At 42.2% G+C, this 26,108-nt stretch overlaps 1 protein-coding gene across 12 annotated transcripts in view; it reads left to right on the forward strand.

Annotated features, from left to right (window-relative positions):
* Positions 1-26,108, forward strand: part of MAP4K4 (mitogen-activated protein kinase kinase kinase kinase 4) — a 168,032-nt gene that overhangs the window by 127,725 nt on the left and 14,199 nt on the right. Inside the window, exons 13-27 of one of the 12 annotated variants that reach the window (XM_048325912.1) lie at positions 2,131-2,292; positions 4,401-4,487; positions 5,160-5,390; positions 8,685-8,846; positions 10,853-11,083; positions 12,011-12,117; positions 13,038-13,189; positions 13,882-13,979; positions 14,318-14,326; positions 15,306-15,481; positions 15,862-15,982; positions 17,141-17,332; positions 19,713-19,830; positions 20,103-20,270; positions 24,587-24,730. In XM_048325912.1, coding sequence (XP_048181869.1) covers positions 2,131-2,292; positions 4,401-4,487; positions 5,160-5,390; positions 8,685-8,846; positions 10,853-11,083; positions 12,011-12,117; positions 13,038-13,189; positions 13,882-13,979; positions 14,318-14,326; positions 15,306-15,481; positions 15,862-15,982; positions 17,141-17,332; positions 19,713-19,830; positions 20,103-20,270; positions 24,587-24,730 — 2,158 coding nt within the window. Of the gene's footprint in view, positions 1-2,130; positions 2,293-4,400; positions 4,488-5,159; positions 5,391-8,684; positions 8,847-10,852; positions 11,084-12,010; positions 12,118-13,037; positions 13,190-13,881; positions 13,980-14,317; positions 14,327-15,305; positions 15,482-15,861; positions 15,983-17,140; positions 17,333-19,712; positions 19,831-20,099; positions 20,271-24,586; positions 24,731-26,108 lie in introns of all 12 variants that reach the window. The other 11 variants (XM_048325903.1, XM_048325922.1, XM_048325926.1 and 8 more) reach the window with 11 other exon arrangements.

Raw genomic sequence — 26,108 nt, forward strand, 5'->3', positions numbered from 1 at the left:
CCTGTCAGACTTGATTAGCCAAGAAGGACCTGAATATATTGACTTAAATGTAGAAATTGCTTGACACTGATGCATATATTCAGAAATAAAAGTGCCTACTTAATCCTTTTACAGTGCTTAAAAAATGACGGAGGGGAAGCAGTGAAACCTATGAAATGCACCGTGTGCCGTAGCTGCCTTGCAGCACTTTTGCTATTTATATATCTACATTCATTGAAGGGAGCTGGCCTAAGCATGATTGAAAAGGCTGGTAAATGGATTTAGTTAGAAGAGATGCAAGAGCAAGGAAGCTGTGTTTCTGAGAAGATACAGAAAGTGTGGGGGATAAAAGAGCTTATGTCTTGTGGCACAGGAAGGTGGTGGTGAACCCAGGATGATGCTATAGGCCAGGAAGGAGGGCATGATAGTTACAGTGTGGGTGTACTTCAACAGTGGTCTTCCGGAAAGTCATGTCTTCCCCTGAACTGTAGTTAATGGAAGAGAATTGGAAAGCAGCCTGTACTATTTAAGTGCTCCTAATTGATGGAATCACAGAATGGTTTGTGTAGGAAGGGACTTTAAAGGCCAGCCAGCTCCAACTTCCCTGCCATGGGCAGAAGACACCTTCCAGCGCTCAAAGCCCCATCCAGCCTAGCCTTGAACACTGCCAGGGATGGGACATCCATGACTTCTCTTGGCAGAAAAGCTCAGAAAACCCCAAGAACCATCTTTTTTTTTCCCCCTGGTATTTCTCCTCCACTGTCATGGCAGTATCAATTCCGGAAGATGGGAAGGCTGTTGATCTTTCAGTTACTTCATAGTAATGCAAGAAAATGTGCCCAGCAGAGAAAGCTCATTTCCCATGAAGTAACACAGCGAGTGTAGATCGGCCCTTGCTTTTCCAGTTGAGCACAACTATGAAACTCACACCAGTAACTGGATTTGTGAACCCAAATAAAAGCTTAGTGTGAGTGCTCTTTCTTGCAAGACTATTTGGAGTGCCTTAAGACAGGCAAATCTGTGGCAGCTTTGTTTCAACAGAAATTTGGGATAGTATTAACCTTAACCTAAATGTGATAAAGAATAACCAATGTAGGTTTTCATTTTTGTTCTTGGGATTAAATTTGTACATGCTATTTTTTGGTTTAAATTTCTTCCATATTTTTTAGCATATTATAGAAACGTATAAAGAAAGTAAATGTAGTGATATTCCCAGTTGATGGTTGAACAGGAGACAGCTGGGTCTTTTGACACTTAGGCAGTTGTGGGAGGCTGCCTGGGATTTCGATGTAGGTGGAGTAACTGGATGCTTATGCTGAAGTGCAGGAAGAGTTGGTCACGACTGTATGGGCATTTAAAATGTCTTCTCTGAAGTCATACATGGTGCTCTATAGACATAAATGAGTCAGTTCATGCTTTCTAGAGCTGTTTTCCAGTTTTTTTTCAGACGTGAGCAGACCTAATCAGCACCAGTTTGTATTTGGGTCATGTGTGGAAGCTTATCTGTGTAAGTGTAAATCTTACTTCAGTTGCTTTTCCTCTTTTACATATAGGTGCTTTTGATGTTCTGGGAGGAGCTGAGGTGCTGTTGGTCAGCCTTCCTTCTCTCCTAGGCAAAGTTTTGGGCAGTGCATTAAATTAAGCTTGGATATTGGGTCACACTACAAAATTCTTAGCAGACCGTGAATTGTTTTAAGAGACAAGCTACTTACAGAAAGTTCAAATAGTGGTCATTTAAGTTAGCTGATTCAGTAGGGCTGATCATTCCCTTTTGGCAACATGTAGATTGTTGATGTCAAAAAAGTTGTCATCTCTGTGTTCAACAGTTGTTCAAAGATTGAGATTTGTGTTAGCCTCTCTTGAAGAGAGGAGTGAGTTTCCACAGCTCAGTTGTCATCAGGAGTATGGTACATGACTTTGTGTGTGTGCATGAAGAAACCAGAGAGTGGAAGTGAGGCTACTTTTAGGGATAGATGCGTGCTGGGTGTGAGTTTAGTTTCCTGGTGGAACGCTTGCATAAAATGTTTTGTCACTTGGTTGCAGAGCTTGCTAGTCCTGGTAAATCCCGCTCTTCACCATAGAAAACAACTCCACCTCTTTCTTTGATAACAACAAAAGTAAAAGTCTGTGGTTTCTTTTCCCTTTTTGTAGCAACAAAGAAGAGAAAGGGAAGCTCGAAGGCAACAAGAGCGCGAGCAAAGGCGGAGAGAACAGGAGGAAAAAAGACGTCTGGAAGAAATGGAGAGGAGGCGTAAGGAGGAGGAAGAGAGAAGAAGAGCAGAGGAGGAAAAGAGGAGGGTAGAAAGGGAGCAGGTGAGTCCATGATACAGATATATGTGCAATAGGTTTGCTTTGTCTAAGTTCTAATTTAATTTTTTAAAAAGTAGTAAGCCTAAAGCAGCTTAGAGGCAATGTAACACTAACTCTTTCATCTTTGTTGTTTTTGACAGCAAATGCACTAACATAGGATTGTAGGGCTTTATGGAAAACTCTGGCAGCCTCAATATTCTCTCAAAAAAAGAAGTCTTGTTGCAATACTCATTCTAAATTCAGCTCGTGCCCCTGGGCTGGACTAAAATTCACCAGAATTGGCAAAATCATCACTGGGGCTGAAAATTGTTTCTAGGCTTGTCTTGCTGGATCAGTGGTTCTTGCAGGACATGCCCCTGTTCAGAAGGCCTCCCAAGAGAATGGCAGCTCTGTTGTGTGTCGGCTTCTGGCACACAGAATTGGTCATTGTCATGAACTTTAAATACTCTGAATTTGGGATGAAATCTTTTGGCTGCAGAGGATTTTCCATCCTAAAACTTTAATATACAGTTTCCCTCTCTTACTCTGTCTGTTTAAAATCAGTAATGTATGCCCATTCAGGCAACAAGTATATTGTAAGTTATGCCAGTGTGCCCTTAATACATTGAAAGTACAACTGAGAAACTTGTTAAACTGTGAAATTCAGCTGCTATATTTATGCATGAAATCTGCATGTTTTAAAATCCTTTAATAACTTTAATCAGGGTGATAATCAGAGCAATACTTACTGTGCATGTACTGCAAAATACTGATCGCAAATAAAGGGCCAAAACTTCCGTCCTAGAGGCTGATTGATTGTAAATTTCCCATTAACTTCAGGAATGCTGGGTTTGGCCTGACATACATTAATTTTTTCTTACATAAATTCTCTGTATTTGAGATCATAGATGATTGTGTTACTGGGAAATTTTATTGTCTTTGTGTATGTGTCAAAGAATCTTGAGTCAAAAGGAGAGAAGACTAACCAACGGGAATAAATATAGGGAAAATCTCTAATTACAGCATAGCAATTTGCTTTTGGGCAGACACCGGGTATTCCCCCAGCTGCTTTTTAAACTGTTGAAATGCTAATTACGCACAGTGCCAATAATGACAAATGGTTAATTAGTGTGGCCAAGCTGAACCACTCTGAATCTTTATTCTTTTTTTTTAGAAGAAAAGACATGTTCCCTCTTAGAATTTTTGTTAACTCAAAGTGTGGCTCAGCCAATGTGCGTAACAACAGTATAGTGTATCTCATCAGTCTGTCACAAGACTTTCTATAACTCCCATCACTGTATCACTGATCCATTAATTTCTTTATGCATACACTGTAAATGTGTGCGTGTGCTTGTGTGTGTGCGCATGCACATGTTACATACTTCCATTAATTGCATGATAGGATGTTACCAGCTTGGGTTTGGTGCTTCAGAGTTTGAGTTCTTCCAGGGGGTAGGTGAAGCAATGGGTAAATGTCTTGACCTGTTGAGGCTGCAGGTGAAGAGATGGCTAGATGGCAAGAGCAAGCGACTTTAGTCTAATATTTGTTTCCTGGTGGATGTTTGTTTGTGTCATAACCATCGCATAATTCAGCAAGGCTGGCAGCATTTGCTCAGGAGAGGCTTCTGGTGAGGGCAGCAGGGGAGACTCAGCAGGCCAGGTCCCAACTGCACTTGGCAGAGCCCATTTTGGGGGAGCTTGCTCCAGCTCTGCCTACACTATGCCTGGCTCTAGCTGTTGCTAACAGTTCATCGCACCAGTGCAACACACTAATGTTTAATACAACTTGCATGTGACTTTGTATTGGCTGTGTTGAGTCAGACTTGCTGTGTTTTAACTTTCCAAAACCTTCAAGTGCATTTTGCTGCTTCTTGAAACCACTTCCAAAATACATAAATGAGCTCTGGCCTGTGCCGGCAACATTTGCAGGAGTGCAAATTTCAGAACAGAAGGGGCCAAAATCTAATGCTCAGGAGGCAGGGCTTCCTAAATTGTTCTGCAGGCACTAATCCATCCTGAAGTGCATTTCTCATTAAAGCTGAACTGGGGAAGTAGCGTGTGGTGTTCCACCCAGGGGGTTCTGATGCATTCCTTTTGAATAAATTTATTGCTGGGTAATTTCTATGTGACAGGAGTATATCAGGCGACAGCTAGAAGAGGAGCAGCGGCACTTGGAAATTCTACAGCAGCAGCTGCTCCAGGAGCAGGCCATGTTACTGGTAAAGCACTGTATCTGTTTTGTTCAGTAGCTATAGGATCCATTTATCCGGCCAGTCCTAGGCTTCCCTCAGTCGGGCACAGCTGCACTGACAGTATGACAACAAAGGAGCTTGATTAAAAGGCCATTTATGCTAGTGTTGTGGGCTGACAGGCACATATGAGAAGTGCTGTATGGTCACACTGCTTTCTGGGCAATAAGAGGAGGCTTTATGTTAAAGTGGAACAGTTCTGGTGTGGTGGTCGAGTTTCTGAACAGACCTTGGCATTCAGTGAAGAACTAGAGTGCTTGTGTTGCAGATCAAAAGCACACATGATATGTAAATCCACCCCAGGATACAATGGCCTAGTGTTGGTCTAAATCATTGTTTTATGAACTTTACACTGGATTTAGTATAAATAACTCTTTTTTTTTTTCCCTTTAATAAAAACCAGTTTTGACATAACTCTCCAATCATGTCAAGCTTAGCACTACACTCATGACTTTCCCAACATAAGACACAAGTCATATGGGTCTAACTTAGCTCTTGGTTATACTTTAACAATGAAATAAACAAACAAACAAACAAAAAAGCAACAGCAACCAGAAAGGTGCATTTTTAATGGGATTGGTAGGGACACATCCACTGTACAGTCAGTGTCATGTCTTGAATTCCTCGCCCGTTCTCTCAAAGGAATACAGATGGCGAGAGATGGAGGAACACCGCCAGGCAGAGCGACTCCAGCGCCAGTTGCAGCAGGAGCAAGCCTACCTCCTGTCACTGCAGCACGACCACAGGCGGCAGCAGCAGCAGCAGCAACAGCAGCAGCAGCAACAGCAGCAGCAGCAGCAAGAAAGAAATAAACAAAGCTATCATACCCCTGAGCCAAAATCCCACTATGAGCCTGCTGAAAGAGCACGTGAGGTAAGTCCTCCTTTGAACAAGAGTCTGCTAACTGCTTCTCTGCCTGCTGGCATCAGCATAACTGCAGTTCTGCTACGATAGAGTTGGAGGCCAAAGCACCACTTGTAAGGGGCAGGATATTTTAAACTGTTGGCTACTGGTTTTCAAGCCCAAGGGCAACTTCTGAGTACTTCTGCTGCAATCAGTGGAGTTCAGAGTTTTGAGGTGTAGAAGTTGGAAAGAAGGTGTGGAAGGCTGCAGAACAAGGGGACCTGATTTTGGAAGGATCATGTCCGGAAGTTACATCTGTGCTTCATCAGATGTGTTTTCTTAGGAAGCATTGGTGCAGCTGGTGATCTGTGTCTCTGGCAAGTACTGGGGATTTGAAATTGAGAGGCAGTTGGAAAGCACAAACCTATGATGGATGTTAAGACTCAGCACATTTACAGATTTGGTGTTTTATCTTACACTCTTCAAAATTTCGTTCTCGTTAATGCAAACCTGAATTTCATTAGTTTCATTTTTGAAGTGTTAAGTATTCTCTTCTGAGATCATGTCCCACTCTTTTGATACTCTGTGATGCTGCCTTCTTGGACTTCAGGCACTCACAAGTCGATCTGAAGTGCTTTTTCTTTCAGTGAGTGGTCCCCTGTCTTCACTGGTCCATGAATAACATTGCTAAGCAAGTAAACGCCTCTTTGATGTATATTTGGCTTTCTTTCAGTGATCTTACATTTCCCTTGAGCACCATACTGCCCACAAACCACCAGACTGGGCAATGTTAGTCAAACCTCTTAATGGCATTCATCAGCTGCATGTGGGAACTAGGTAAATACATTTTGGAACAAGAACAGAAAATATATTTAGGCCTGCTAAATGTGATAAAGTAGCTCTCGGTTCAGCTTCATCCAGCAGTGCTTCTTAGTCTTTGAAATATTGTTGTTTGGGCTTGGTGGACACAAACTCGTTTTATTCTAGATGCTGTTGTCCAAGTTCTTAATAAACCATGTTTGTTCTATCTCATCCATTCTGCTTGATGGTTGAAGTATCTGATACGTCTTTCTTATTTGGAAGAAGTTCAGACTTGTCTGGTATGTGATGGTGCAGACATGGAACCAGCCCTCTTGTCCTTGTTGCATGCTCTTGGCCCACCTCAGTGAAAGCATTGTGCCAGTCTAGCACTTCTGTCCAGCCTGAATGCTGGCTTTGGAGGGATGCAGAACTGTATTCTGTTTCATTTGCCTTTCAGAGTTGAAAAGGAGAGAAACTCCTTGGCAAAGATTCAAGTGTTACATCCTTTAGGAGAACCACTGACTCAGCTGTTTTTCTGTTGTAGTCTTTTTCTTTTGTGATTGCTCTAAGCCGAAAGTAAAGACAGAAAAATTGGTTAGTAGTCAGATCTTCCCGGAGACTGTTGTGCAATAGTCTTTTTTAAAAGTGTGGTAGAAGTATAGCCATAATGTCTTGATACCTGGCAGTAGGAATGCCACCAGTTAATCCTAACAGCAGGCATTAACTCTGACAACATTCTTTACGTAAAATAACAGTTGGAATGAGTTCTATGCCTTATACTTTCAGCCATACTGGTCTCCAGAGAAAGGGTCCACTTACAGAGATGCTGACCATTGGGATGGTAAGCTGAAGTGGACTAACTTTCATGACTGGCAAAGTTTAATGGTGATTAGTTTTTTTCCTCACTGCAGTAGCTATGAGGTTATAAGGAAATGGACTTCCATGATCGGCTTTGGGAAACAGCAGGGGACTTGGAACTTAATACCACTTTCAGATCCAGACAGTCAGATGACTGGAACAGGACCTGTTTCTATCCAGGAATGTACTCTTACCTCCTTCCCACTTCTTGCCTGGTTTTGAGGACATGTTGCTCATGCAGTTTATGTGCTTTGTGGAAGAAACTTCCTATCATCTACAGCTAGAGATGTGAAAACCTGTTTCTTCAGACAGAAGGACTTGAGGCTTTTCCTTATTTTATTCATAACAAGGAGTCTGGCCTGTTTTTTAGACTTTAAAGAATGCCTCTGTGAAGTAGAACACAGTGGTGAAAATGATTGCACGGTGAAGATCCTTGCCTCCATTATTGTTGTACTTCCCAAGACATGGTATGTTTTGTGTGGACCTCACAGAACCTTGTCTGCTTGCCTATAGGCAAACTGGTACTATCCTGAAATTTTGGAAAGCAGCGGCAAGTTGGGTTTGTAAAGGAGCCCACCTGAGGTGAGGAGTCTGGAAACTTGCCTCTGTCTTCTGGTAGCCATCATCTCCAGACCATCACTGCTAGGGAGCAATTAGGAAATCGTCCCAATACTGGTTTCGTGCTCTGGGCACAAGGGTTAAAGCAAATTAAATCATCCCAAGCTTCCAGTCTGATCTTTGGTGCTTTGATAAAATGCTGGGAGTTTAGCATTCCTCAGAGGCAGCTTCCCTGGCACATGCTGCCTTGGTTCTAACAACAGTCTTAGGAAATGGGAGGCTATTTCCTTTCTGCCTGTAGCCTCCCTCCATCTCCTGTGCTTCATACATCTCACTTTGTTCTCAGTATTGTGGCCTTGAAAGAGGTGATGTTTCTGCATGGGGACCTTGCTTGATGGTCTTCTGAGGATTGAGTACATTCTGATTTAGTCTTCCCCTCAGCAAGCTCTTGAGGTTAATATAAGATCAATTCTACACCTTCCTGAGAACAGGAAACAGGATGATGGGACTGTCCTCTACAGCCTTTGAGGTTGTGCTGGGACTGATTGGTAAGAGAGACAATAATAAATCCTACAGTTTTGTGCCTAAAGCTGAACAGACTCCAGTATTACCTGGCAGAGAAACATATCCTCCTCTCTTTTTCTATTGCCAAAGAGAAAACCACAGGAAAGCAGATCATCCAAAACCACTGGTTGCATAAGGTGGTCAACTAAAGTAAGAGATAGCAATGGGAAATGTACTTTTATAATATAAAGTTGTTTCTGTTTTCATATATCCTTTTTATTATCTGTGAGGAAAGTACCGATAACAATTAATCTAGGCAGAAAGAAGGCCCCTAATGGTCTTTCATGACATTATCTCACATCTTACTACCTCCTGTATCTCCTCTCTTCCTGGTATGGATTATCCATATTGGCATACTTGCTGCCTTGGTGTAGTTCACTCAGTGAACTTACAGTGCTGGCAAAAGTGGTAGGGAAAAAATCCTGCCAAACCCCAAATGTATTTGGTTTCTTTGTGGTAAAGAAAAAGTGGTACTCCCCTTTGTATTTCTACTGTAATTGGTTTTACTGACTCGAGGCTTAACCTCCATTTATTTTGGCTTAGGTGGAGGAGAGATTTAGAAAAACTAATCAGGGCTCCCCTGAAGCACAGTCTAAACAGATGGGCAAAGTGTTGGAGCCACCAGTGCCTTCAAGATCAGAGTCCTTTTCCAATGGAAACTCAGAACCTGCTCAGCCTGCCCTGCAGAGGCCAATGGAGCCCCAGGTAAGTGCCCAGGAAAATCTTGGTGATCCTCGAGGGAATGCAGAAGTCCTAACATGTTTCCTTCAAATTTGCAGATCTTTGCACTTAGAAAGCCTATTGTAGAGGGTAGTACTGTTACACAAAACAGCTTATTCTGTAGATTTACACTTTGTCTATTTTTGCTTGTTTTATTGAGAAACTGATGGATTTCTGAGTTTGGTGGTTTGGTTTGGTTTGGGTTTTTTCAATGTTAGAGCTAGATCAGAACTTTTGCATCCCGTTATTATCTGTGCAGCAGTGACACAGTGGGTTAAATGCTGGTGGCAGTTGCAGAGCATTTTGCAATTCAGAATTTGTTCTGTGCAAGGTATTTACTACTAAAAAGGATGCTCAGGAAAAAAGTGCACTTGCTTGGTTTTTTAAATTCTTGCAGAAAAAAGCTAACTAAACAAGTGGGTTTTAATAGTATGAGCAGTGTTTCAAAGAGCGTTGCAGAGCATGTCTAAGAAAAGCAAGTTTATTGTCAGTAGGCCTGCAGTTGCTGAATAGAGCTCTGTACCACCCCTGGAAAATCAAGAAGACCAAGAGCTTCATGGTAGCCATTGTTCTGTTGTTTTCTAAGGAGAGGCCTCCAGATCTTGATATCTAGTCTCATATTGCATGAATAAGTAACCTTTGTCTAAAACTTTGACATGGCCCAGGAATTCTGAGCAATTTAGTATGCTAAATTAAACGGTAGAGTTCTGCATTTAGTTCCTCTGTTTCCATGCAGAATTTTCTTCTTTCAAATAAAGTCTGTTGATGACAGTGCAAGCTAAAACCATCCCTGACTGTGACTAGGTATTGCCACTCTTTTGGACAACAGGAGAATTTGAACAGACGGAAGAGTGGGAGAAATCAGGACAGAACTTCATCTCTTGCTCATTATTTCCTGGCTTTTATTCAAACTTCTATGACTATATCAAAATATTGGACTTGTATCTTCATACTCTGTGCCAGTTACTTTTAAAGTCTGTGTCTTCCACTCATATTAAGGATAATCAGGCTCTTCAACAGCTGTGTGTATTAAAATTGAGGAAATAATAATCATATAAAAACAAATACAGCCAGCCTACTGAAACTGGGATTGAAAGCAAAGTTTTGCTTAATCATTAGGTGTGAAAACAGCATGTTCCTCAGTTATGACCTTTCCTCCTCCTTAGTTTCAGAAATTAACTCTGAAACACAGGCTTATGCACAAAGAGGAAGTAGGCTGAAGGGTCAATATGGATTTCACTGGGAATCGTAATGGAGTTTTAACTCCAGGGTCACTGTTATGCCTTCTTAGTATGTGTAATTGAATATGTGTGCATGTAAGTGTGTGTGTGTGTACTTTGTGTATAAATATGTATATATGTACCGTATATGGTACATATATGGTGTAAGTATAATATGCATTGTACATATGTATACTATATACAATATATATTATGGTTTTTTATATATATTGCAATAACTGTAAAGGAATAAAGGCTTTGTGTTATGGTCTTTCTCCAAAAGTTTTGAGCTGTATCCAGTTCCTAAATTTATTAGGAAATGTAAATGTCTGTTGGTTTGCCCAATTTACAGCATTCTTTAATTTTGTACATTGCTTCAATTGGATGTCCACTTCAAATTTCCCAGCCCACCAGTGCTGCCATGAGACCTGGCCAAAGCCCACTGAAGACCAGGGAACAGAAGGCAACTTCTGTCTTGAGCGGCCTTTGAATTCAGGCTCATGGTGCAGATATTGGGTCCCCTTTTCCTCTGGGCACCAGTGTATGTGTATGTGGAGAGCGTATCACGCAAAAAATGCATATGTGCTGTATTTTCAGTCTGTTACGTTCTTTGGGCGCTTGCCTTGCTTTAAGTGCATCGATTCCACCCCACGCTTACCTAATGCCATAACCAATTTGTCTCTGCCTGCCCCACCTGCCTTTATTCTGTGTTAATTGGAAAGCCGGTTATACTGAGCGCATTGAATGTTTTATGTTTTGTTTTCTTGTAAGGTACAGTGGTCCCATCTGGCATCTCTCAAGAACAATGTTTCCCCTGTCTCGCGATCCCATTCCTTCAGTGACCCTTCTCCCAAATTTGCTCATCACCATCTTCGTTCCCAGGACCCATATCCACCTTCACGCAGTGAAGTGCTTAATCAGAGTTCTGACTCTAAGTCAGAGGTACCTGACCCCACCCAAAAGGCTTGGGCTAGATCAGACAGTGACGAGGTGCCTCCAAGGGTAAGGAGTAGAAAGACAGATGTGTGGTATTTTTTATTATTAATTACAGTTTTCTTAAGGATGTGATACCCTGGGCACTGGGAAGACCGTGCCCTTGTGCCAGCACTGGTAACAGTATTTTGGAAGGCAGATCATAATGTAGGTATTCAGTCAATGGGTTAATGTTAATCAACCTGAAGTACAATATTGAAGCTTCATATAAAATTGCTAATTATTTATAGAATGCAGCTATTTCAGAGAAACAATTTATTATGCAAAGTTAACAAATCATTACCATATTCAGGAAAGAATTCAAATTATCCCTGAGGTTATTGCTCAGAGTTAATATTCCTCTTCATCGGTTAGCAACCCAAACTATGAATCATACACTTATTTAAAATTGAGATGGATCTGAACAAAAAGGAAACATTCAATATATTTCCTCCTCCTCTCCCACTCCCATCCCCCCTCCCATCCACTGGGATTTGCTTCTTCTGAGTATATTCTTGCTCCCCCCCCCCACCAGTCTTTGCCTTCTGCTGATCCATTCCCGGGCATTTGTTTGGTTCCCTTGAGCTTATTCTCCTAATTCTCATGCTGTTTCAGCAAATTGCTTTGTGCCTTCCCTGCTTCAGTCAAAATGCCATATTCTTTTCAAATGTCTCAGTAGTTGGAAGGGTAGCAGGGCGTGTACGTGTTCGTGTGATAACCATTAAACTCTATTTAATATTAGGACTCAACTTTGGGCTCTATTCAAATTCTGAACAGCATCACAACTAAGGCTTTTGGCTTTGTGGGTGTTTGTTCATTGCTTTTGGTCATTGATACTAGCTTGTACTTAGAACACATTGTTAAGATCTTAAGAATATATTTCGTGGCAGGAGAGATTGTATCTTCCTGTCCTCTCTGTCCTCTTCGTGGGTTTAACACAACCTTTTTTCTCCCAAGGTACCTGTGAGAACAACATCCCGATCACCAGTCCTGTCCCGCCGTGATTCCCCACTGCAGGGCAGTGGGCAGCAAAATAACCAAGCAGGTCAAAGAAATTCCACGAGGTTTGTAAGCCTACGTGTCCTGGCTTTTCTTGAATTGGAAGGAAAAGGCTTATGGGAATCCAGGTGTTTCCGGACAGCTTTTGGCAATGCCTGTAGGATGTGAAAGGAAGATAATGTAGGATCCCTTTTCAGTAATGATTAATATTGATTTCCCTTGCTGTAGCATGTGTCAACAAATGCTGACAAAATTTCTTCTTTCCTCTTCTCATTTGAGTTGCCTGCCCTGTAATTTTAGCAATAATTTCAAATATCCTTCAAATTTTGGAAAAAATATGGCTGTTTGTGAACATCTTGCCTTTTGGTGCAGTGGGTCATCTTGGATGTACCATGGGGATTACTGTCAGCAGAAGGGCTTGTAATATCTAAAGTGAAGAGACCTCAGAAACTTTTTGGCCTCTTAGCCAGAAAAAAATATTTTAAGAGGGGGAAAAAGACTCCATGAGCTGTGACACAGCATCCGAGGTCAGGAAGGGGAAGAGAGAGCTGACTCCTGAGCTCAGCAGAGGAACATGGGAGGCCACCCTGGAATTAGCTCACTGGACAGGGGTGAGGGTATTCTGGTATTCTTTTTGGCTAGTGTTTAGTTCCTAGGACACTACTGAGCCAATTTTAAACCTGCTGCATGCAGGCTGAGAGAATTGTCCGCTTCAGATTAGATGCATAAGAATGGCAGGTAGATAATTCCAAATAAAAGGAATAGCTTATACCCACCTAAACTTTTTTTTTAACCATCATAAATAAGGTAATAGTTATTTCAAAGGGAGCCACTGCCTGGGTCGTGAAGCATTACTGATGCCCTGAGCTCAGTGTTAAAGTGTTCTTTCAGTTGAGTTATTAGCAAAACACTGAGGGAGAGTGTTGTTTCAGTGTGTGTGACTGAAGTGTGTGTAACAAAGAATTTCTTTCCTCCCTTGATACAGCAATATAGAGCCTCGTCTGCTGTGGGAAAGGGTGGAGAAGCTTGTACCAAGGCCAGGCAGTGGCAGTTCTTCTGGCTCAAGCAACTCTGGCTCGCAACCTGGCTCCCACCCTGGCTCTCAGAGCGGGTCTGGAGAGCGGTTCAGGATGAGATGTAAGTCCTTCTCCCACCCTTTGGAACAGTGTGTTTCTGAGTTTATTAAGCTGTGAAGCCCTCAGTAATTAAGGCTGATAACCCTCACAAGGAACAAACTTTGAGCATGCAGTGTCACAGATGGATTAGCTTCCTGTACCCTCTTGGCTGTATGTCCTTGCTTGGCAAAGGCAGTAGGCACAGAAATCATTGTCAAACTGTTTCATTGTTCTTTAATTCACATCCAGGCACTGCTGCATGTTCCTGTGTGCAAACAGCCCAGTCTCCATGCCCTCACAGCTCCCTCCCTTCCTCATGTGTGCAGGGGCACATTTTGATACTTGTTGCTTGTCACCGAGGTGGTTGTTGACGCGGTGCAGACTGCAATGGATAGGTCTCAGCTGGCTACAGTGGATGATGATGAAGGTTTTCCAGCTCGTGGCCACACTTGAGTCTTTGATTTACAATTGTTGTGACCGTTTACTTTGGCTTCAGACATAGGTCAGTTGCACCTATACAAATCCCAGCTTATGATGTTTTTTATACAGTCCTTCAGGGACAATGTCATAGTGAAACTTCGGTCTTGTGGTCAGACACCCCTAATAGTCTTCTCACCTCTCTTCCTCACTCTAAAGTGAAGTAAGACAACATGTTTTAGCTCCCTGCCTAATCTGTTTTGTTCTGTATTCCTTTTGGGGTCTTGGCACATGCAGCATCATCCAAATCAGAGGGTTCGCCATCACAGCGCCATGAAAGTGTACCTAAAAAGCCTGAAGAGAAAAAGGAAGTCTTCAGACCTATCAAGCCTGCTGTGAGTTGCATCCACCTCCCCTGTCCTCCTTCTCTTTCAGGTAGATTCACAAAAAGTACAGTGAGAGCTTCATTCAGTGCCATTAGGGGTGAACATCAGCTAGAATTGAGTTTGTAACTGTGGGTCTAGCAGCATGTTCTGGGCTGTGTAATTGCCTGTGCATATCAGTACTGCAAACATTAGATTTTGCTCTGCTTCTGGAATTGATTTCTGCTCTCTGGTCTTCTTCCTTCCTAATCCATGCCTTTCTCTCTTTCAATCTTGTGCTTCCTTCCTGGGGCTGGACCAATGGTCATGCATTTGACCTGAATGTGCCAATGCTGGGCTGAATGGTGCAGGGAGAAGTGGTAAGACCTTAAATTTTTCCTACTCTCTGTGGAAGATTTCTGACATTTCCTGTATCTGGCTGCTATTACAATTGATAACAGCTCTGTGTCCAGTTGTATCTTGGGGAACTCAATGGGTTTTCACAGTATTTGCACCTTTCCTTGAAACTTTCTTCAGTTGCCATATCTCTTATGATGCTTCACCATCACCCAAATCCGTCAGCTTTCTAAAGAAACATAGAGGCTGGTCCTTCACTTCTGATAGTTTAATGTGTGAAATATTTGCCATAAACTGTATTCAGCTAAATAAAACATAGCTACACAGCTGAGAACACATTGAACTGACTGCAAACCATGTTTACCCACTCTGCAAACTGCAGACAGAAGTGCAGCTTATGTCCCATACTGTATATACTGTTTGACAGTCTTGTGTGACTGACTGGTGCTGATGAATCGGACTTCACAAGTGAACTCCTCAGCACAGTTCCTTGCAGCTGGAAATTGATCAAAAGGTTTCAAGGAGATCAGCTCTCTGCAACTGTGCCTTAGGTGGCTCAGAAAGTCCTAGGATCTTTCTACAACCTTGATGTCTAGATTTCTTGTGGCAGATGCTATTAGCTTGAAAAGTTTAGGAAAATGAACTGTGACAGTAGCCACTATGAGAGAGTGGGTCCTTGTGCTTGTATACGTCCTTCAGATGGTATGATAGTGTAAACTGAAGTCATAGGGTAGTTGGGTTTTAGAGTATGCACATTTTTCTGTGATATGGCAAGACCCCCTTAGGTTGACTCTTCTGGTGCTTGAATCTATCAGAAAGTGAGTTTTGGTAACTGTTAGGAATGAGTAAGTCAAAGGAAACAGTACTGCTGGGGCAATGGAATCACAGAAGTGAACAAGTGAACAAACTCAGGCACTAATCCTGTGGGTTTGTCTTGCAAACTCTTCTTCTCTCCTACTTGCAACATCAGTTTTTAATTTTTTTTCTTCCCTCTGCCATCAGGATTTAACTGCATTGGCAAAGGAATTGCGAGCAGTAGAGGATGTGCGACCTCCACATAAAGTAACGGATTACTCATCCTCTAGTGAGGAATCAGGGACAACAGATGAGGAAGATGATGATATGGAACAAGAAGGAGCAGATGAATCTACTTCTGGACCCGATGATGTCCGAGCAGTGTTAGTCCCTCTAACAGTGTTTTGCATCTGTTTTCCCTTACAGGGGATTGAAGGAAAAGGATGTTAGCTACTTTGGCTTGTATGTTAGTTCTTTCAGCTTACTACAATCTATGAGCAAGACATAGCAGCCTTGTATGTTCATATATTCAAACACTGAGGCTAATCTTTTCAATGTCCTTTCCCTCTTCTTCCTTGATTTCTTACAGAACAAGAAACTGTTTAACAATCTCTTGATAGAGAGGCTTTTCTAGGCAGCTTATGTAAATATTCTACTGGTGTCACAATATAAATTAATTCTGAGTATTCCATGATTCAGGGCAGTGACAGCCAGGGCACTAGTGCTGTTATCTCACTCCAGTTATTTCTTGTCTGGCAAATAGGTCAACGTTGAACTTGAGCAATGGTGAAACAGAGTCAGTAAAAACCATGATTGTCCATGATGATGTGGAGAGTGAACCTGCCTTGACTCCTTCTAAGGAGGGCACCTTAATTGTTCGACAGGTATTGCTTTTCCTTCCCTGTGCAGTGCTGCACCCTTTCTGTGCTCATTAACCCACTCGCTCATTCACCCATGCTGTTTCTACGTTATATTTGTTGTTCGTATTATCAAGACGCAGCTGTAGTGAATTTCAGATGAGCAAGATGTTTGATGCATGCAAAGAGAACAGTAGCCCATCACCCCTTGCTTCTGTTTTGCATGCTTTCCAGTGACACTCATGGCAGCACCATGCAGAATATCTCAAAGTCTGTGGGAGAGAAGGGTAGAAAAGCTGCAGGTGTGTGGAGCAAGTACCTGGAGCAAAAACTTAGTTTAGTTTTACCACAGAACCAAATATGTGTCTCAGGAGTGGGGCTGGGAGGGAGACTGGGGTGGGAGCACTCAAGGTTTTTTAAAATTGTTTTGAACCTGTAGTTGAGGGCATACAGACCACCCAGATAACATACACACACATGTACATGTGATTTCACACAAGAGTTGGTGTGGGGGAGAAGCAAAATAGGTGGTGAGGCAGAGAATGTGGACAGAGCTAGAGTGCTGTGTTGTTGCCTTTGATTCTGAAAATATTGCATCCTTGTGCCTCTGAAAGATAATGGTTCCCTGTTAATGAGCTTGTGTGTTAATGAGCGTGTTAGCTTATAGGAGTTTCCTCAGTAATCGCATTTCTGAGTTTCACAACTGAATGCTGATTTCTTAATTGAGCCCTCTTGTTTGAAAATGAAGGTTTCATGGTTATTGTTTTAAATAATTAGCTGAAGGGATTCTCCAGAAAGTCCGAACTGCTATCTGTATAGGATCTAAGTTAGTTTAAAACAAAATAATAGGGAAAAAAATCCCCATCCCCAAAAATGTGCTTGTCCCTGTTGTGGTGTTGGACTTAGCAGCACAGTTATTCTTCTGTTAATTGGTGGAACTGGCTGTGCAAGTCAACCACATGAACCAAGCTTTTGCCTGCCGGTGGGAATTTGATGAATTCTAGTATCTCTGCCCACTTTCCATGCAGGCATCAAAGCATGGATTGTCAGCTTATTTAAAAAAATAATTTAAAAAAAAAAAAAAGTGAAAAGGTAGGAAGTGAGGGAGAGAAGGAGACAGGTTGTTAGGGATATAGACCTTTAAGCAGCACTTGAGCAAGACAAGTGTGCCTGTTTTTTCTACAGAGTACAGTTGACAAAAAGCGTGCCAGCCATCATGAGAGCAATGGCTTTGCCGGTCGCATTCACCTCTTGCCAGATCTCTTACAGCAAAGCCATTCCTCCTCCACTTCCTCCACCTCCTCTTCCCCATCCTCCAGCCAGCCGACACCCACCATGTCCCCACAGACACCCCAGGACAAGCTAACTACTAATGAGGTATGTCTTACACCACAGCTGGCTGCTTTCATAGGGTTATAGCAGCATTGCCTAGTAGCTAGTTTGCAAAGGAACTCCAGCCAATCTCCCCTGCTTTTTTTTCCTGTCACCTTTGTTCCCACCTCCCAAATAACACATTTCAGTTCTGCGTAAGAAGCCCTTAACTCTAGAGCAGTCCCACGCCAAACTTGCCAGTTTACTATTTTTGCTTCCTTTTAGTGAGTCATTAATTGCATGGCGTTCGTTTTAAACTAAACTTGACTACTGCATTTTCAAGCCAATACTCTTTTTTAATTCTGTTTTATTCCGGGAGCAGGCTAATTGCAAGCAATGTGCCTCTTCAGAATTAGCAGTTAATTTTGGCTTTGTCAGTAAAGGCTGGACTAGTGTCTCCACACATATGAGGAGCTGCTTGTGGAGACTCACCCTTTGGGAGAGGAAGTGGCTGTGGAGGGATTTTGCTCACTATAGCTTGCCACGTGGGCTGGGTGAACAAATCAGGTGTTGCCTGGGAAGGTTGTAAAAACCTGAGGTATTGTTATTTTGAAATAATGAATGGGGGGAAATATTTGGGTTTTTTTCCAAGTATGTGTGTACCCTGAGAAGCAGCTGTGTAAAGATCACTGTTCTCCGCCAATGCTGATTGTGTCCAAGGGGAGAAGATTTCACTATGGGGGAAGCTCCCTCTTGCTGTCCTGGGCTGATCTCAGGATGGTGCCTTCCTTTACCAAGTGCTAGTGGGAAAGCCTGGTCCTTTACATGCGTGTAACCCCTTGCAGCAGAGGATATGCATACCTGGGAATGAACGAAGGGTCTTTTGCCCCTTACCAACCCCAGCAGTGAGCAAGGAGCCTTGTATGGTGTCTCCACTCCTGGCTGGGTGGCCAGCCTGGCTTACAAGGAGAGTCTCAAGCAGGGGGTCATACAGGGCAAGCGAAACCCGGTGAAAAGAAGCTGCTGCTTCTCAGGGTACAGTCCTGCCATGTAGGTGTGCAAGTGTTGTGGTGAGGAGAGGTTGCAGTGAGCTGGGTAGGCTTATGGCAATGTGCATGTTTACCACATAATCAAAAATGCTTCTTAACCACGTAGCAGTAGGGTGGGTGTGAGGGAGAGTTTCCTCCTGGAAATTCATTTAGCATAATACTTAATTTTCAGCTATGCTTCATTGGTCTTTGATCTTTCTAAAAGCGCACTCTTGTAGTTTATAGAGATCAGTTGATTGATCCAGAGATATGCTTGCTCTTTACTTTGATCTAAGCAATACGTAAGCAGGGTTCAGTTAACTCAGCTTGGGAAGTGGAGGTTGTGGCAGTGCCTGGTGATGGAAGAGCCTTTTGGTACTGGGTTGTGCAGGGGAGGGATATACTCCAAAGACCCATTGCTATTTTTTTCTGTAGAGGATTAGGAAGATCAGAGGTTGAAGATTAGTTGATGCTAAAGAAGTGTCTTGTAACTATGTTTGCATAAAACTGAGCAAAAACCCAGTACTGCTTGGTATAACTTACCACATGCACACCCTTTATATATATACACACTTTTTTTTCCCCCACTTGTCTCATTCTGCTTCAGTATGATATGTTGTCACTGTAATACTAAACTGGCAAGGGTTTTTAAGTCGTTTCATTTCCACTTTTAACAGTTCATTGTTTCACTTGTCTTCTTTCTTTATGTTTTTTCATGTTTAGACCTCATAACAAGCACCAGTGATTTTATCCACTACATATTCATAGTGTCATATCACTGTTTGCTACACCTTCCACACTAATGAGCACCTTTGTTCGATACAGGTTTAATATGTTGCTTTGTCAAATAAAGGTGGAAGAATCTGCTGCAGCTTTCTGGCAAGAGGCTCAGGTTAAACAAAATAGGGAGAATGAACAGTAGCAAACATTGAAACATAGTCCATTATAGAAGTGAATGCTTGATCCCAGATGGTTCTGATTTTGTTGCACAAGCCAAGAGATCAAACATCATAATATATTAAACTACCTCAAGTCAGGAGATGCTTCATAAATTCAAAAATTGTAGATAGTGGACAGTGTGCAGATAAAATAGTATACATACATTTAAGCAGATTTTCAAAAGGAGAGACATTCCCTTGCTTTGTGCCTAATTGTAGTGGTCTGTCCTAAAAAGCTTTGCTAGCAGCTGAGGTTCAGGGATGACAGTTTAGCTAATTACATTTTGCTGTAACATGTGCAGTGTGCATATGTATCTAGTTCAGGTGTGGTGCCTGCAGTGCATTGTGTATTAATAAAGGAAGGATAAAAGCTTGGGGAGGCTCTGTAGCATAATTCTGTAGTGACTTTAAAATGTTGGTGTTTGTTATCCATGCTTTTTATTGTCATTAATATTAATAAAGTTGAAATTTACATTGCAGACTCAGTCCGCTAGTAACACACTCCAGAAACACAAATCTTCCTCCTCCTTTACACCTTTTATAGACCCCAGATTACTACAGATTTCTCCATCTAGTGGGACAACTGTGACTTCTGTGGGTAAGTAAAGTAGCTGAAGATGACAATTGAAAAAAGGGTTCAGTGATTTCAGTGGCTCTTTAAAGTACTTAAGAATGTTACCATCATGCTTTTTATTTGTTTTGCAATGTATTGCATAGTTTATTTTCTTTTTCCATTTACATTTCTTAAAAAAGAAAGACTTTCTCAGTATTCTGAGTTACTGATTTGAGTTGTATGATGTAGAGAATATATGGCCAGAATCTAGCACTGGAGGGATATTACATGCACTTTACGTTTTTTTCTTCCAGTAGGATTTTCTAGTGAAGCAATGAGATCAGAGGCAATAAGGCAAGACCCTACGCGGAAAGGATCAGTTGTCAATGTGAATCCCACAAATACACGGCCACAGAGTGACACACCAGAGATTCGCAAATACAAGAAGAGATTCAATTCTGAGATACTGTGTGCGGCCTTATGGGGTAATGCAAACATGTTCTTCCTTTGCCTCCTGCACTCCTGAAGTGTAGACATGCCAGTAGGAGCTTGCAGCCTTTGATAATGTATCTCCAAAACTGTAGCTGTTTCTCTGCATTTATTCAGTGCTTGTTTACATCTTTTTTGTTGCAAGACCTGATTATTATTGTGTTTTCTGCTTTGATATAATTTCCCACTGGTACGTGCATGCTTCTGATGGCACAGTTTAGACTGAGCATCATAGAATCATTAGGGTTGGAAAAGACCTCTGAGATCATTTTTGACTCAACACCACCAGATCAGCTAGACCATGGCACTATGTACCACATCCAGTTGTTTCTTGAACTCTTGCAGGGATGATTACTCTATCACCTCCACTGGCAGCCTGTTCCAATGCTTAACCAGTGAAAAAGTTCTTCCTGGTATCCAACCTGAACTTGCCTTGGCACAGCTTGAGGCAGTGTCCTCTTTTCCTGTCACTAGTTGTCTGGGAGAGGCTTCATGCAGTTGATCAGGATATCCTTTTCAGCTCTCTCTGAGCCCTAGTACATCTCTTGCAGCTTTCGGGAGCTTATAGTAGTCCTTGCAGTGTACACCTGGTGCACACAGAGTATTTCTTTTGAAAAATAATCATCTTCTTCAGGCTCTTGTTAATGTACTGTTTCAGGGCTTGATTAAGATGTGTTGCGTAAGATGACTTGTCACCTCAGCCATCAGTATATGTAGGAAGTAAGAGGGAAAAGGATAGAAGGAATATTTTCCATTCTGAGACTTAGCTTTGTTAAGAGTGATTACTGCAGAGAGAAGCTGGGTACGAGATGTCAGCTGACTAAGTGTGTCTGGTCTTCTTGTCACTAGGGATAATTTGTGTTGGTGTCAGACAGTCAGGATTCCACACTTCATCAGGCTTAGAGCAGTGCCTGTTGCCTGCTACAGTGTGGAATCACTGCTGCAACACCCAGTGAAAGCTTTTCTCTGTTGTTGGTTTCTTGGCCAGAATCTATGGGGACACATGAATTTTTTCATTATCTAAATGTTAATAGTTGATGCTTGTGTATGTTACATACATGTTTATCTAGTATCCCTAAACTTGGCAGACTGTAAATGCACATGCAGCTCATTTTAAAAACTAAGGAAGAAGAGAATTGGCCATTGCCCTAAGTCACATGATTATTATATAGGTAACACAGTCCCCTCTCTTTTTTACATTTTTATAGCTCTTTCCAAGGCTTTAGTTCTCTTTTGGCGTTATTTCCAGCATTTCCTATTTCTCAGAACAGTACTGTTGTCCCAATCTTCTTGCCTGCAAAACTGTGTCAATTAAATAGCTCTCCCAACACCTTGTCTTCCTATCTGCTGCTTTCTTTATTTCCAGAACTTACTGGTAAGAAATTTTACCCCAACACTATTTCTGCTTGAACTCCTGTGTAAAGTTCTCTGATAAAGTTAAGACTTGTGCAAATGTAAACTTCCAGGCTGTGAGAGGGCAAATCAGAGAGAAATCACATGGTGTCAGTAAAGATGACTCATAATTTCTCTGATCTGCCTTGTTTTGCCAGTAGCAATTCATGTTAATGGTTTTATATTTCTTTGATCTATGTATCTGACTGTTAGGGTAGTTTAAAGAATAGGTGTAAAATCCTAGAGGTGTTTTACGGCTGTAACACAGCCCTTCCTTGTTGAACATTTAGGGCCAAACTGATGGTGATACAAGTTGGTACACGTTTGCTTCTTGGTAAGGTTTAACTTCCTTTACCCTTAAGAAAATTAAACCATTTCATGGTGATGCTTTTCATTGAAAAACAGGGGGACTTGCTTTGCTTTGATTTGATTAGCCTTACCAGTGGTAATGCCAGTAGTATCTGGCAAGCTACTAATTGCATTAGGTCTCTGATACTGTGTCTTCTAGTTTTGAGTGGTGAAAGTCAATGTTAATGACATGGATGCAGTTACACAGATTTTTACTCCCAGCCTGTGCTTTTTCAGGAAGCATTTGCATTTGTTTGAAAAAGCCAGAACTGCTTAATTGTAGGGTGGCAGTAGAAGAGCTCTGCTGTCTGTGAGTAAGGAGGATGTCCGCATTGTAAAATTCAAGCACTGCTTGCCACCAGCATAGTACCTTGTTAGTTTCATCTCCAAGTACATGTAGCCAAGGGAAGGGGGACAGGTGTGCATGAGAACTCAAAGCAGAAACAATTGCACCACAAAGGCAGCGGCAGGAGAGGTGAGGGTGGAGGCGGCAGCAATGGAGCCCTGATGTGCAAAGAGGAGAAGGGACCCTGAGGGAGCGGTTTGCATATGGCTTGCTTTGAATTGTAGCCCACACTGGAAAAAGTGCAGAAATGCATGTTGAAGCTTATAGCTTTAGTCAATGGGTACTGGAGCTGCAGGAAGGAGACCAGCTGCTGGGCAGTTCCTTGGCTGGTTTGGTGCTGCTTCAGCCTGTGCTAAGCCCTGACTTGTGTGTGTCTAGCTCTCCCTGCTTCCTTCTGCCGCTTCTCAATCTGATGATGTCTCCCAGTATGAGAGAGTGTCTGTGTGAAATGCTCTTGGGTGAAATGCCTACTGCCCATGGGAGCTGTGGGATGGGATCCAGCTAGTGTTTAAAAAAAGATTGGATGTGGCACTCAGTGCCGTGGTTTAGTTGAGATGGTGCTGGGGCATGGGTTGAACTCAGTGATCCTGAAGGTCTCTTCCAACCCAGTGATTCTGTGATTAGTGCAAACCATGTGGGGGATGCGGAGGCAAGAGGTGGGCAGCAGAGGGATGAAGGAGGTGTCAGCAGCTAAAGGAGAGCCTGGAGGGTGACAGGCCTCCCAGGAGAAGTAGCAGAAGAGTAAATCCAAGCAAAAAATGCCTTGAGGCTGCTGGGACCTCTAAAGTTTTCTTACTGAGAAGGCTAGAGAGAGGAAAATGGAGAGATGCGTGATAATTTCTGAACTCACTATGGTATGGGCTGCATCTTTTTTTCTCATCCACCTAAAGGCTTTTAAGAGTGCTTCAGCATCAGCAGCTCAGCCCCCATCATTACTTCCTCCTGGCTGCAGCTCTGCTTCCCCCTAATACTCTCTCCCCTTTCAGAGATACTTGGTGTCCCCTGGGTCAGGCCTTCCTTTTTGCAAGCCACTCCCATGCCTGGTATCCAGGGTGTTGTTTAGGTGAGCAGTAATGCCCTTTTTCAGTACTGTAAGAAGGCATGTCACTGCTGTAGGTGCAGACTGCACTGAGACACACACACACACCTGGACACTGGGCACACCTGCTCTATCAGAAAAGGTTCATTATGGGATCAGCCCAGATGGCCCATTGGCATCAGTATAGTTGTGTGTGGGGTTAATTGTCTGACTAGGGATTAAGACCATTAAGCAGTGTAACTATGATGATCTTGTGTGAGTTTTGCTTTTCTTATTTCATTATTTTATTGTGCTAAAGCATGGCAAGTTTTATATTGGGATTGCAACATGGAAGCCTAATAAAGTGAGTCATACATTTGGTTTGATTTCTATTTCCTGTAGTGTATTTGAACTGTCTCTGCAAAATTTATGAGCTTCTGGACTTAAATGTTATTGCAAATAAATAGTTATAAAATTTAAGAGTGATAACACAATAGGAATTTAAAACTTAGTCTCATATATATCTATGATGTAAAAAAAAAGTAATTGATTTTAAATAGTAAGGTTTTATGGTCTCTTGGAAAGTGTTCCAATGGACCTTTGGAACTTTGTATAAAGAAACTGGACTACTGACTTCTCTCGTCTATATTTGCTTGATCTTTAGGAGAAGCCTGTGGAAACACGAGATTACTGTAGTTCCTCTGGTTTTAACAGTCAGATGGAAAAGATTGGTGTGAAGCTGGGAACAAACCCAGTGCCTATCCTTTTACAGGAGGGCTGCACCACAATCTGTTTCTCCCAGTGGGAACTGTTTTTACTGCCATGTCCATGTCAAAAGCATCCTGCTACCACCCCCCTAACAACAGCTAATACGTATTTGGAATACACAGGCTTGCATACCACTTTGTGCCTCACTCCTCCTCCAACATTAGCATGCCTTTTTGTTTGGGAACTGGTGCTCTAGAAAGCTCTCCGTGGTCTTCCAGTTTCTTACTCTTTTGGACACCGTTTGGTGTCAATAGTCACTGTGGGCAGGTAATGTAGAGAGCCTCTGCATCGTAAGAGCTTTTAGGCTGCAGGCAAATGAGACCCAGTCAGCAGTGGTTAGACCTGCTTGAAACAAGTCAGTTGCTGTATCAATCATCACTTCATCAGAATATGTGGAAAAGGTGCTTACTAACTTGGATCTCTGGCTTTGTTTTTTCTAGGAGTGAACTTGTTGGTGGGCACTGAAAGTGGTCTGATGCTGCTAGACAGAAGTGGACAGGGGAAGGTTTATCCGCTCATCAATCGAAGACGATTCCAGCAAATGGATGTACTTGAAGGGCTGAATGTCTTGGTGACAATTTCTGGTAAAGTTAACTGTTGAACATTATATTTTTCCTCCATCTGGCATGGCATGGCAGAAAGATTTTCTTGGCAGCCTGTGTATTGAGGGGGAAGTCCTGACTGAAGTCAGTGGGTTTTCCATCATTTCACCTCTCTGAGTCTACAGTTTATTTCTGCAAGTGAATCGTTTTCCACACAACACCCATGCCTGGTTGCTCCCTGTCCTTCCTTCTGTGGGGTGACATTTAAAAATGCTGCACAAGTTGGGGGAAATGTCTGGCTTTGTTCCCTTGTTCAGTATTTGAGAGCTGGAAATTAATGTTTTGTGAAGTTTGGGAAAATGGCATTCTTTCCCTCTGTCATGATTGCCTTCAACCTGGCCTCTTTCTAACCAAAGCACAGTGTGCTACTTGCGTTTAAAGACATTTTTCTTGTGCGTTAGAATCTGTAGAATGGGGAAAGCTCTTGCAAAATAGGGAAGTAAGAGTGATGCGCAGTAAAAGTGTGAGAGAGAGGAGTACAGTGTGTACATGGTGTGGAAATGACCAGAGAGCAAGAAGGGAGATTGGTGCCTGGTCTCTCACTGGGTACAACTTGGGAATGACAAATTAATGGGAGATGAAGGGTGGTGGTGATGCTTGTGTTTGTTTTCTGTGTGCTGATGAGAAATATGTTGTATGAAGCTTGAGATTGCAGACTCTTAGACTCTAGAAAGTTATGGCATAAGGTTAACCTGCTGTTAGACAATTTGATGTGGTGCATTGTTAGTCTTTCTTCACTGGTGTTGTTCAGCCATTTACCTTCCTTTTGTTTTGGTTTGTTTGGGAAATAAGTCTTTGCTGTGCTGTGTGTGACTGGGAGAGGTTGTTAAATGAGGTTTCTCACAGGATTTGCTGTTGTTCAGACTCACCTAAACTTTGTTGAGGCTCCAGAATCTCTCTGAGTCTGCTGGAGGAGATCTCTGGCTCTCCCAACACTTATTCAAAAGGACACACAGTAGACAATTTAGTGGAATTTAATGCATTAGCCATGTGTTACCACAGATCCAAAGACCCATGCCCATGCTGCTGTCATCAACATGGGATTTGTTTCTGTCTGGAACAACTGAATTTTGTTGGTTTGTCACTTGCTGCATTCTCAGATACAGCTATGCTATGAAATCTATAAAAAGAAAAAGATGAATCAGGCAGCATTTAAAAATACACAACCTGCTGTGTGTCCTTTTGATGTCTAGTGCTGTATGTTAAAATATAAGCCGTTTGAAAGGCACCATTTGATAGATTTTATACTATAGCAGACCTTGTAAACAAAAATATTGTATAATCCAACTTGTGTAAAATCTGTTGGTTTGAAACATATGCTACACAATTCACAAGTGTCCGTGATTCAGTCTTGTGTATA

This window comes from Corvus hawaiiensis, chromosome 2 (genome assembly GCF_020740725.1).
Source record: "Corvus hawaiiensis isolate bCorHaw1 chromosome 2, bCorHaw1.pri.cur, whole genome shotgun sequence".
In the NCBI taxonomy this organism is placed as follows: domain Eukaryota; kingdom Metazoa; phylum Chordata; class Aves; order Passeriformes; family Corvidae; genus Corvus; species Corvus hawaiiensis.